General features: G+C 37.9%; 1 protein-coding gene across 1 annotated transcript; it reads right to left on the reverse strand.

Annotated features, from left to right (window-relative positions):
• Positions 1–1,296: 1,296 nt before the first annotated feature.
• Positions 1,297–11,653, reverse strand: LOC129433201 (calcium-independent phospholipase A2-gamma). Its single transcript, XM_055191717.2, has 10 exons — positions 11,498–11,653; positions 9,896–11,021; positions 8,020–8,169; positions 7,791–7,942; positions 7,611–7,705; positions 7,348–7,519; positions 7,217–7,274; positions 6,920–7,114; positions 3,793–3,988; positions 1,297–3,538 (listed from the first exon to the last, which is right to left on the reverse strand). The coding sequence occupies exons 2-10, from the start codon at positions 10,961–10,963 to the stop codon at positions 3,273–3,275; spliced, it is 2,352 nt and encodes a 783-aa protein (XP_055047692.2). The 5' UTR covers positions 10,964–11,021; positions 11,498–11,653; the 3' UTR covers positions 1,297–3,272.
• Positions 11,654–12,800: the final 1,147 nt, after the last annotated feature.

The raw sequence follows: 12,800 nt of genomic DNA on the forward strand, positions 1-12,800 counted from the left end.
GATCAGTTTGTCTGAATAAACACCATCGATTTATATAATAACACATTAAATACTTGATTTAAAATACAAAACATCGATGAAGCGGTTAATGTGATATAAAGATACTGTGAGAATATTACATGAAATTTAAAGAGTGTTTTTATTAGGATAATGATTTGTTTTATCAACTGAACTGAAGCACAATAATGTGAAGAAGAGCTTTATATGATCCTATATTTATGTGTTTAGTGGGAAGACACCAAACTCCAGAGGATTGTCAATATTTCTGAGGATCCAGTTTGAAATAAACACGTGTTGTGTACATCACTGTAGTAGAGTACTGTATATATAGATATAGATTATCACCTACATTACTGTTATAATTCATCACTAAAGCTGATCAATCTGATATCCAACATGCAGAAGATCAAACAATGCCAGTAAATGAAGCAGAAACATCAGACCTGATCCAGTAATCACACACAGTTTGCTCTTACTGGACTCGTGAGGTTTTTAATTCACTGTAATGCAGTCTTAAACAAAATCTATCATGATGAAATTATATTCACATTTAACTACTCAGTGTTGTGGGCGGTTTATAAGACATTGCTAGACTCTTGGGGTCAGGTCTCTATGATGTTTTCATCTCTAGATTTGACTTGGGTCTGAATCTGATACAGTATCTGATGAGAGATGAGAGATGTAAGAAGTGAAATCCTTTGACTTCACCACCTAGAAGTCAACAGCGACACCCTGATGATCACTCAACAACATCTCATCATGACGATAAGAAACATAAGCTTTCCTCTTAATCTTCTAACATTGATGTGAAATACTCCAATACCAATAGACAAAAACATAAAGGGGTGGTTTCCCGGACAGGGATTATCTTAAACCAGGACTAGACCTTAGTTTAATTAGGAAATATAACTAGTTTTAACAAACATGCCTTACTAAAAACATTACTTGTGTGCATTTTGAGGCAAAACAAAGGGCACTGATGTATTTTAAGATATGTCAGTCCAAGTAGTTTTCAGTTTGGACAGCTCTTACATTTATTTTAGTCTAGGACTAGTCTAATACCTGTACGGGAAACCGCCCATAAAGTAATAAAAGGTAAATCTTTATTCATTTGTCAGAAAAAACCCAACTGATCTTTAGAAGTCTTGTACTGGAAAACAACTTCATAGATCGAAACTGATTCAGTAAATCCAACAAGAACCTCATTCACATTCAAACTGATACACACACACACGCGCACGCACGCACCCACACACACAAAGAGCAGGAGAATAACATCACAACACACATGTGAAATAAATCTGAACTTCATTATGTTTATATATCAGTACAGATAAAATAACATCTGAATACGAGTGAATGATGTCATAAACAATACTGTAAATATTTGTGTCAAACAATCAAGTGCTTTTAATTTAACAAAATGTCATAATAATTTTATTAGCATAAATTCCTTCATTAATAAACTATTTGCTTTAAACTACAAACCATGAGGAAAACTTTGAGCTGTCAATCTTTCATTAAGAGCTGTGAAACTCTTCATAAGATATTCAAATACTGTGTGTGATCATACAGACGAACCACACCAAAGATACTTTCATTACATCTGGATTGGATGTCATTTTAAAGTCCCTGTAAGGTCAAATATTAAATGTTTTCTGCGTTTGTCACAACATTATTAAAAAATGCATTATTAAGCACCCAGCCAAATTAAAAATCACCACAAATAAGTGATCAAAATCTTGGAAAAACTGTCAGTATTCCCTGCTCTCAAACATTGGGGGCGTGTCCACTGTCAGCATGAAACCACACCCACTCGCTGAAAAGCTGCCATCTATCTTAACTTTCAGATACAACCTGATGGATGATCATGATTGGTGGGGGCCATGCGCGGGGGCTCCATTGTGTCATTGAGTCACTGTTTTAGCTCCACTCAAATAATCCTGAACACAGAAATAATAGTTTTGCATAGTTTACAGTCTTTGTGTGGTGTTTCAGCAGTACATGTCGAACATTTATAATGTGTGCAGAAACATTTTTCAAGATTGACTTTACAGGGACTTTAATAATGTGTACTGTACCTAAAAACTAAATCTAAACTACTCATCATGTCCACACACTGAAACGCATGTTATAATAAAAACTCTGACTACGATAAAACTACTGACAGCACCATCAAGTTAAATCTAATGTAATGAAACAAACAGCCACATTTAAAGGACTCTAATGATTCACAGGTCAAAGGTTATTCACAGACAGACTGTATGAATCAGTGTACTGTGATGTCATGAAGTGCTTACATATGTGTCTGTGTGTTTTGTCTTTAAAATGAAGTCTATGGCATCTGAGTCCTGTCAAAATAAAGCTTTTAAACAACAGCCTGTCTCATAATCAAACTTAAATACGACGAGTCATATAAATGATCAAATATGAACAAACACAACGTGTACATCTGGCCCGTGTTATTCGCTCTGGATCACACAAACACCTGTTACTGTATAATGTCACAGGTGCTGAGAGGTGATTGATTGGTCACAAAACTTCTCATATATTGAGGTAAAAGTCATATGAATGGTCAAGAGCTCTGTGATCACGCCGTTATTGGCTCAGTAAGTATTTCAGTATGTTAAAATATTAGTGTTATCATTTGTGTTTAAATTAATTAGCATTAGTATTAAAAACTCAACTTATTATTCGAGCTTATTTTATGTATTTCCAACTATAGAAAACATCACACATTTCATATAAGTCCCAAATGATTTAACACATGCCCATGTTGTCTACATGATATTATGTTTTGACCTGTCTGTTTTTACTTTAAGTTTGAGAAAGTATAAATACTGCTTAATGATAAATTAATAAGGACTGATAATTCATATCAGTTAAAAAATCTATCAGTATAAATCAGCAATATAGACCATTATAGAAGAAAGATATAGTGAAAATGAATGGTGACTGAGTTTGTGTGTAAAACACAAAACATAAGTTTGTGTCAATGACAGATAATTTTTTTAAGGGGGAGGGGGGGTCCCCTTTTACTCTAGTTTTAGTATGTCAACAGGTAATTTACAATGAAAATGATCTAATAAATCCTTTGTGGCCCCCTTGAATTTATTTGAATAACGTGAATCTCTCTTTACTGGAAAGATTCGTCTGAAGTTAAACTCTATTCATTGTAGATATTGAGTCTGTTGGTGATTGTAGATTTTGGCACTGAATGTTTTGTTACCCAGATGACAGAAGGGCATTGAGGAAAGTATTTTTTTTTCATCCTATTGTTTGTACAAACCCTCGTACATGTGTGCTTTGAGTTGAATCCACTCGGTCAGTCTCTGTACAGAGCTCTTGTCTCTCATCAGCTCATTCACAGCTCGTTTGAGTTTCTCATGGTTTCGCTCCAGATATCGTAGCCCTTCAGTTTGCATCTGCTGAAGTTTCTCATGTCTGCTCTCGTCCAGAGGAACCTCCTCGCTCATGTACGGGTTAAACCTAAAGTACGTGTGTGGAGGGAGAAGAGCATCCAGCATTGTGTGAACTTCTGCAAAACACACAGAAAACAAACATTCAAATCTACATTTTTCCATTTTCATGAGCTACTTGTGTTAGTTTGTGACCAATCTTCGTTAGTTTATAGGCTGATTAAATCTACTGCTAACATGCATCATAAGAAATGGCAAGAATATTTGTGATATGACTGTAGGTATGAATGAATGAATATTTCAATAGTTGTGAAACATTGGACAGCATTTGTCTCATACAGTGTAAACACAAGCGTCCGTACGGCGGCCTCACCCTCAGTGTCTGTGGCGCTGCTGATGACGTTTGTAAGTTTAGTTTTGAGACTGGTGTACGTGATGCTGTTCCTGCCAGAGGTCTCGAAGCGTCCAGTTCCTAAAGATACGACACACTGCAGCGGGACACCCGGCCACAGACACTGACACTCATGAATGGCCAGAGCTGTGGGGTTATTGATCAGCAAACCTCCGTCCTACACACACACAAACAATTAAACATCATCATCATCTTCATCATCCTCACAACAGAACAGCCAGAGACACACGCCAGTCCAAACATGTTGACTTTATATCATGATTTTGTTCTTTAAAGCAGCAGATCATTCAAGTCACTGGCTAACCCATAACCCTAATGTCTGTAGCTGATTCCTAATTTGAAGGCTTTGATCTATTAAGGACGCGACCTCAGAAAGCAAGCCCTTAGTCTTTTAACGTCCACGAAGAGAACTGAAATGAGACATAATTTGCGTCACAGCAGAGACTTTTCTGACTTATTAAAATAAATATGGAACCATAAAAATATTTATTTTATTTTAGAAAATATGACATGTTTATGTAGATTAAACTAACCAACAGTATATCAAATTAATCAACCTTAGAAATATACGCAATTCTGAGGTAGCAGCCTTCCAATTGGGACGATCTTACTGACCTGCTGTGACGCAATCTGTCTTTGAATGCAGCGTTTGGAGGTCGCAGCCTTTAAATTGGGACACGGCTTGTTGTGTATCCTGTGACTTATCTGCATTTATTAACCAGAGCCTCAGTAATCTCCCTAGAAAACAACATCTGCGACAGACCAGAAACATCTGACTGTCTAATAATGAAGTAAAGACTCATTTCATATCAATGTTTGCTCAGCGAGGTTGATTAATGCCTCATTATTAAGGTTCTGGAGATATATGGAGATTGACCATGCTTTAGGAGGAAAAAGGGCTCCATACGAGTTACCCTGCAGGACAACGACCCTGTTACCATTAAAAGAAGATAAACTGTGTGAAGGACAGCAGTTTCAGAAACAGAGAGATATATGTTATGTCCTACCCACAAACCACCTTCAAATCATTCATGGCCTAAAAAGAAAATTAAAGCTCATTGCAAAGCAGTTTGTCTTCACCATACAGATCTACAGATTCAACAACAGCCAATCAATGGGTTAGCTGAACAGTTGACCAATCAATGTCCAGGAATCTCACTGGATCACAAGTTAGGGTCATTTACATAAAACAACTGAATGATGGCCAACAGAAGAGAACAGATGTGTGAAGATCTTCAGGTGAGTTCTGTAAAAGAGGTTCATCTGAATGACTCCGTGTCCTCTCAATAATTCATTCCTATCAATAACTACATGAAACACTAAGACGAGAAACTCAGAAAGAGAAAGAGAGAAAAGCACAAGATTTAAGAAACTCTGTGACTACTGGATGAGATTTCAAATATGATTCATCACTAGAATATCAAAAACAGCAATACTTCAGTAAAATATCTATACTGTTTATATATGAAAATGACCCTGTGATCCCTCAATACTAACTTTAATATCACAACAAAAACTAAATGTCACTCCTTTATTCAATACTTCATGACAACATAAACCTCACACACAAGATTAATGTCTTTATCTTTTCTCTAAAGCAAGGTTAGCGAGGAGATCAAGCTAAAGCCTCCAGTGACTGACAGGTCAAAGTTCATTTCCTCTTAAAGGATCTGACCTGCTAATGTCACTCACAAAAACACAACGGGTCAAAAGTCAGAGAGGTTCAGTCCAGATATTTCCTCTACAGAAAGATCAGATCAGATCATAGACGGAGTCATTCTGATCACTGCTCATTCAGTCTTTAAATTCTCTATTTATTTATTTATTTTCTGTTTCTGGTGTTATTGTATAAATCAACCTGAATCATTCACTGGACAGAATCTGACTTGAGTAAACTGGATGAACATTGAACTATCATTCATAAACACTCCTAACCCTAACTGAATCAACCAATGTGTGTTTAGGGTCAGTGACCGCTGAAATAAAAGCATAAAAAAGATGTTTAAATCTGGTAAAGATTCCTGCAGATTAAAACACGATACAGTGATATAGAGAACAATTCTGTGTGACTGACAGACAGACGTGACATTTGATTGGTCAGTGCACGAGGTCACTACAGAACAGTATGTCATTACTCTTGACTGGTTCTCCTCTGTGACCTCTGACCTCTGCTGTAAATGAGGTTCAAGTTGTGGCAATTAAAACCCAAAGGCGGAAGCTCCGTTTGTGTGTGTGTGTGTGTGTGTGTGTGTGAGAGAGAAATAGAGATATGATATTATCTCATGACATGAGTGCAGTGCATAAGAAACACGCTGTTGTTGTTTATATTCTGATCTGACTCAGAGCTGATTATCTTCACTGCAGATGAACATTCACAGAGTTTACAAACCTAAACTACTTTACTTGACTTTATTTATATATATTCAGTCAACAAATCAGCAAATACAAATGAAACACTAATTAAACGCTAAACCTTCACGTGTGTGTGTGTGTGTGTGTTTGTATTGATCTGACAGTGATGTTTACACTGTGTGAATAGCGTGACTGTAAATGTATACGCTCAAGTTTAAAAGGTGTTAAATCTGATTGGATGAGACGGGTTTGATGTAAGTGTAAAACAATCAATAATGGCACACCTGTGACTGTGTTTCTTATATTTATAAGAGATTACTGATGCTCATAGGCAATATTAAAGTTTGGGGTGATCCAGGAAACAACACTTCTGCATGACAATATCACTTGTTAGGCTGCACACTACACAGTTATCATGGTGAATGATCTTTTACATCACTCATTGAGACTCTCTGAAGTCAAGTGTTCATCTGTCTGCAAGAAGATCAGAAGCAAATTTAGCACTGACCACACAACAGCTTCATTGTGTCATATAACGCCACTGTGGGTGTCTGAGGAAAATCACAGGATAGGAACCTTGTGACACTTACCCATAATGCCTAGAGCCTATTGAACACTCAAGACCGCTACACATGTGTGTAACAGATAAGACTCGTGTGCACATCAGTGTGAGCCGTATGGAGACAGGAATACAATCAGCCTAAAACTACTTGTCTCAAACTACGCTCGGTCTGACCTGATGTAGGTCGTTTCCCAGCGCAAACTCTTGGAAATAGCCCGGAGCGGCAGATGACGCTCGGATCGCCTCCCACATCTTGTGCTTGCAGCCGCCACGGTAATGCGAGCGCACCCCGGGCGGCAGGATGTAGTTCCTGAAGACGTAGGCCTTTACTGGTGGCCCTTTGTTTCCCACGGTGCTCACCGCCGCCACCTGGTGGATAACAACATCCACAGCAACAACAAAGTCAAGTCTACTACTCTCACGAGCTCACAAGCTCACAAACACATATGAAAGTAAATTAAATTCACCCACTTTTGGGCAGTCGGGGTTACGTGATGATTCAATGAGGAGATCTGAGCCCATTTTCTCCCTGTGGAAGGTATTGAAAGATGAAATGAGGATTTTCTTTTCCTATTGTTGGAGACAAGCGTTCAGTGACTCACTTGAGAACTTTTTCCCAGATCTCGCTGTCGTAGAAGGCGTGACTCCAACCCATCTTCACCGTTCCTACAATCACGTTCTGTTTGAAGACATCAGAGCTTAACTTCCTGTAGAGATCCTCACACTCCTTCACAGGCATCTGAAAGACTCCCAGCATGAAGCCCAATATAGCACCTGACACACACACACATCTCTTATTCACACCTATATAACGGCACAGGCATAGAGAAGCTGCTATAGCTGTATTAGTAGAGATGACTCTTACCGGTACTAACACCACAGATGTAGTCAAACAGTTGGTATATGGGTCGTCCTGATAGCTCCTCAAGTCTGTTTAGAGCCTGAAGAGCCATCAGACCCCTGAGGAAACACAAACAATGAATGCAAAGATGAAACCACAAAGAGGTTTGTGAAAGACACACAGGTCTAAGAGCAGTTGGGTCACCTGGTTCCTCCTCCATCAATGGACAAGATGCGGATGCCTTTCTTCTTCACCGGCTCGATGTAGCCCACCAGAGCCAAAGCCTCCCTCACAGCGGCCTTCAGGGACACATCGCTCGCCTGACGCAAGCGGAGCAGACACGGTATGACCTTCTCCTGAGACCGAGAGAGATTTAACATGTTAGAAAAATGACCTGAATGATGGCTGCTGTTAAAATCACCAAAGCACTCGCCTTGACGGCTACAGATCGTGTTTCTGGAAACTTCAGCAGATGAAGACTAAGTTCCTCAACCCTACTGATGTAGAGTCGCACGTCTGATGCCCGGTGAAGAGCCTGGACCAGAGCCCGAGTTCGATTATCCACACTTACCCGAGCAATGATCTGAACAAGAAACATAACATCTGCATTATTAGTCTAAACTTGACAAATACAAATATCAAGAATAAATTCATCTGGAAACCAAAGCTTGCATGAACATTCATCTCACTGACAGGTCCAGACAGGCCTCACATGCTACGAGCATCTGTGTGAGTTTATTTTTAAAAACAGTTCCCAGAAAAGGCCTGAACACAAGATCTCATCATACAGTGCATCACATTACATGTACATACAGTCAGTAAGCATGTGTAATCTACAGCAGGGTTAGACAACTGGCGGCCTGCCGATCATCTTAGTCTGATTTAAAATCAGCGCTTTAAAGCCACCTTTCCACTGACTGTACACAACAAAGGACAGCCAATAAACCACAAAGAGACTGCGTGGGGTGCCAACCATCTGTGACTGCGTAATTTTCAGATCCAATTTGAGCTTTGTATGCTTGTATGACTACTAAACCATGTGGCATGCTGACATCACGCAGAAGTGATGTATTTCCATGTGTTCCAATCAAAACAATGTGTATGTGAGGTGAAAATTATTCATTATCAATCTTTTTTGGTTTAACTTTATTAGTAACACGTGGCATATATGCATAGATGTTTATTTACTCATTTATTTATTCCACTATATATTTCTATATTAAATGCTCTTGCACTCGAATGAGCTTCTCTAGCATTTTGACACAGATTTGTGATTAAACTGAAATTTCATTACGAATACCACTAGGGGGCGACTTAGACAGTCGTGTCCGAATGCCGTGTACAGTGGAAAGGTGGATTTAGCCTTTATATCTTTAAAATATTATAAACATGAAGTGCAATTTAAGTCATTAGGAGAAGACTGGCTATATGTTGTGATTACATGCATATGAAATGTAACAATTTATGAAAGTTAAAAAGTTATAAACAAAATAAATTTATAAGCTCTGCATTACAGTTAGTGCTATACATTATTGATATTGATTATTTACACTTGCACTTGTTCATAGTTGAACTAGTAACATTTGGCTCTTGCAATGCTAAACTGCAATTGTTTTTAAAATATTAAAAAAGAAAATATGAGTTTTCAGTCATTCAAATAAAAGGCAAAATACTAGATATAAGATATGTGCATCTTTTTTGTTTTTTAATATATGACCTAAGTAAAAAAACAACATAAGTTAGCCTATAACCTATAACAATATATATAATAGGTAAAAGTAAAAAAAAAGAAGGTAAAAATAGGGGTAAAAGTTTAGCCCGAATCATATTTATTTTACATTTTTGAAATCTGGTCCTCATGGAAAAGTAGTTAAAGACCCCTGAGCTACTATACAGTAAACATGTGAATTTAAAACAGTAAAACTATATTGAGGGTTATGCTGATGAGGTCATTGAGTCTCTGTTGTTACTGTGGACTAACAGACAGCCAATCAGAAAAGACATTTCATTACCAGTTAAAGAGATAGTTCACCCAAAAATTCTGTCATCATTTACTCCTCCACTCATGTTGTTCTGATGGTAAGCAGCACACAGTCGACTCTACCCATAGTAGGAAACACAAATACTATGGAAGTCAATGTGTCACATCAAACGTGTTGTGTTGCAAATGCTTACCATCATTTATCAAAATATCTTCTTTTGTGTTCAACAGAATAAGAAACTTAACATGAGGGTGAAGAAATAATGAGAAGATTTTATTTTTGTGTGAGCTATCTCTCTCTTGTCCTGCTTTAGGAGTCTCCAGGTACCTTCTCTCTCTGGAGCAGCAGACGTTTGGCTCTCTCATCTGGGTCTCGCTGATCTTTACTCGCTGATGTTTCCTTCGGTTTACTGCTGCTGTTTTCAGCAGAAGAGCATTCGTTTGCATTCACTTTAGCTTCATTTCTGAACCTGGGAACCAGCGGGGTGATGTAGTTTCCCACAAACGTTTGGATGCTCGGCGTCGAGTGGGTAAAGTAATTCCCGAGCCCTTTACTGACAGTGAAAGCTGAATTTGGGGTTGAGGGTTCGTTCTTTGATAGCTGTCGCTCTTTAAGAGGACTTTGATCGTTTTCATGTTGTCGTGTCAGATCGGCGTGCACAGATTTCTTCTCTTCTGTTTTAATAAAGCTGCCAAAGTAAGAGTTGATATGATGAGACAGGTAACTGTAGGTCTCGCCCAGGTCAATGCTGAGGGAGCCTGGGTGAAAAAGGGGTGTGGTCTGTTGAGTTGTGACAGAGTTTGTAGGCGGAGCTGCAGTTTTATCCTGAGGTTTCGTGGTCTGTGAGGTCACGCTTACATTATTGGTGCTGTGACAGGCGGCTGTCACTTCAAGCTTTTTCCTTATCAGAGTTTCAGTTGTTGTGGCAGTGGGCGAAGTCGAGGGTAAATTAGGAGGTGGAGTTAAGGTTGACAATCTCTCCTGCTCTTTACCTGACAGCGTTTCTGGATTTTCTTCCTGAGTCTCGGCCTCTTGATTGCTGCTCGGTTTGAGTCGGGCGATTCGAGACCGAATGTCCAGTTGGGTCCCGCTCACCGCTTTCGAGACTAAATCTAAAGTGCTCCGCAGACGCGACATGCCATATCTCAGGTCTGTTGACCCACGGTACACCGTTGTGCTGAAGTTGGAGATGTTGGTGTAGGGCTCGACCCGAAACCTACAGAAGCAGAACCTCCGGCCTGGCGTGAGTCTCTCTGTGCAGGACGACGATGTTTTGATGTACAGACGACATAACGGCTTCCTCAGCGGGTAAACAGAGAGAGAGACTGATGCCCGTCGTCCAGGTCTGTGCCACACATGCAGCATACAGCAGTCCAGCAGACAGACGAGAGTCATCACATCAGCGTCTCGAGATCAGACCAAAACCTTCTCATCTTCACTCACAGTCTGATACCTGTCAACACAATCTGTGTCTTTAACAAGCTTCCCCATTATAAACACTACCAATGCTTTCAGAATCTGTCATTTAGTTTATATACGATGTAAATAAATACAATTTTTAAAATTAAGCTATTTATATCTGTCATCAAAAACTATGGTAAAATATTTCAGTGTAAACTAAGGTTACTACAGTAAATGTTTAGACTGTAACATTCAAAATATGCTTACAATGCAAAAGTATTTCCGATGTTTTGATTGAATGGTATTTATGTCGTAAAATAGCAAAGGTTAATTGTAATTTAACATTTATATTAACATAAACAATAACAATATAATGTTTACATTATGAAAAAGTTTAACACACATATAAAGATAAAATATGAGTTTCATATAAATACGACATAGAATGTAGGACAAAAGTTATCGGGTCACACAGATATAACTGAACAAAAGCATTATTATTACATAATTATTACAATATACACATACCTGCTGGTTAAAGACTGTGATGTTTGACTGTGGGCTAAACTGGTAAAGATAGTAAAGATATCTGAGTTGTTTAACTCGCGTTAGCTTGTTTACGGGTCAACGCGATAGACTGATCAACATACAGCGCGCGACCTCTTCCGCACTCAGTCACGTGTCCTTCACTGAAGCATTTGATTGGCTGCATGATTGAATGATTATTTTTAGTAGAACCATAGATGTGCTTATGAAGTGCAGAAAATGTGAAGAACAGATCGAAAACATAATAGAAGAGTTGAGAAAACTTGGGTTGTCAGTGACAGAAATAAAGAACAATGTGGAAAAAGTGTTTGGAATATGAGGAGAAAATATGATGAACAGTACACGAAACAATCCGGAAGATGGAGATGTTGCAACGCTTTTGGATGCAAGCTGCCGCACTACACCGTTAAACCTCAAGAAAAAAGACTGAAATAATATCGTGTATATTATCTAGGTTACAAACAGCAAAACACGTTTCGTTCCTCTTTGCATGATACAGAAGAATATTATCAACCGTTTCGACACTGTTCGCGCGACGAAATCAATTCCACAATCCACCACGAGAGCGCGCTCAGGTTTGCGCAAAAACACCGCAGTAAAGCAACAAAAAGTGTGGCATTTAACGCACACCCTTCTCTTAATAATGAGTAGTTTTAACATTCTGTATTTATTCGGTCACACATGGTGGGTAGTTTACATTTGAAATAAAGGGATAGTTTATCCAAAAATTTAAATTCTCTCATCATTTAATCACTCTCATGTTGTTACAAACCTTTATAGACTAAATGTCTTTGTTTTGATGGACACAAAGGAAGAGTAGGCTACTATAGAAGTGAATGGGGCTCATGAACGGGTTGATTTCAAACATGTGTTCATCACAATAAAGTCCCTATAGAAAGTCACATATAGAAACATATAGGGGCAGTTTCATCTCAGCTCATATGGCAAAAATATATATTTTCAAATATAAAAAATATATGTACTGAAATATATTTTTAAATATGTTTACAAAAATTTATTTTTCACCAATATATTTATAATAATGATAAAATAATAATGTATATATAATTCCTATATAAAATATAATTCTTTAAAAATAATTACATTTTGAAGAATTTATATTCACATCACATTGGAAGAAACCCTTGGTATGTTACAAACATAACAGAATTGAAAAGATTAAAATGAAATATATTTTCAACTGCAATCTTATACATTTTATACTTATACTTTATAGATTGTATACTAAATTCATTCAAATACAAAAACCATTTTATTTAAGCTT

Source organism: Misgurnus anguillicaudatus, chromosome 6 (genome assembly GCF_027580225.2).
Source record: "Misgurnus anguillicaudatus chromosome 6, ASM2758022v2, whole genome shotgun sequence".
Classification (NCBI taxonomy): Eukaryota; Metazoa; Chordata; class Actinopteri; order Cypriniformes; family Cobitidae; genus Misgurnus; species Misgurnus anguillicaudatus.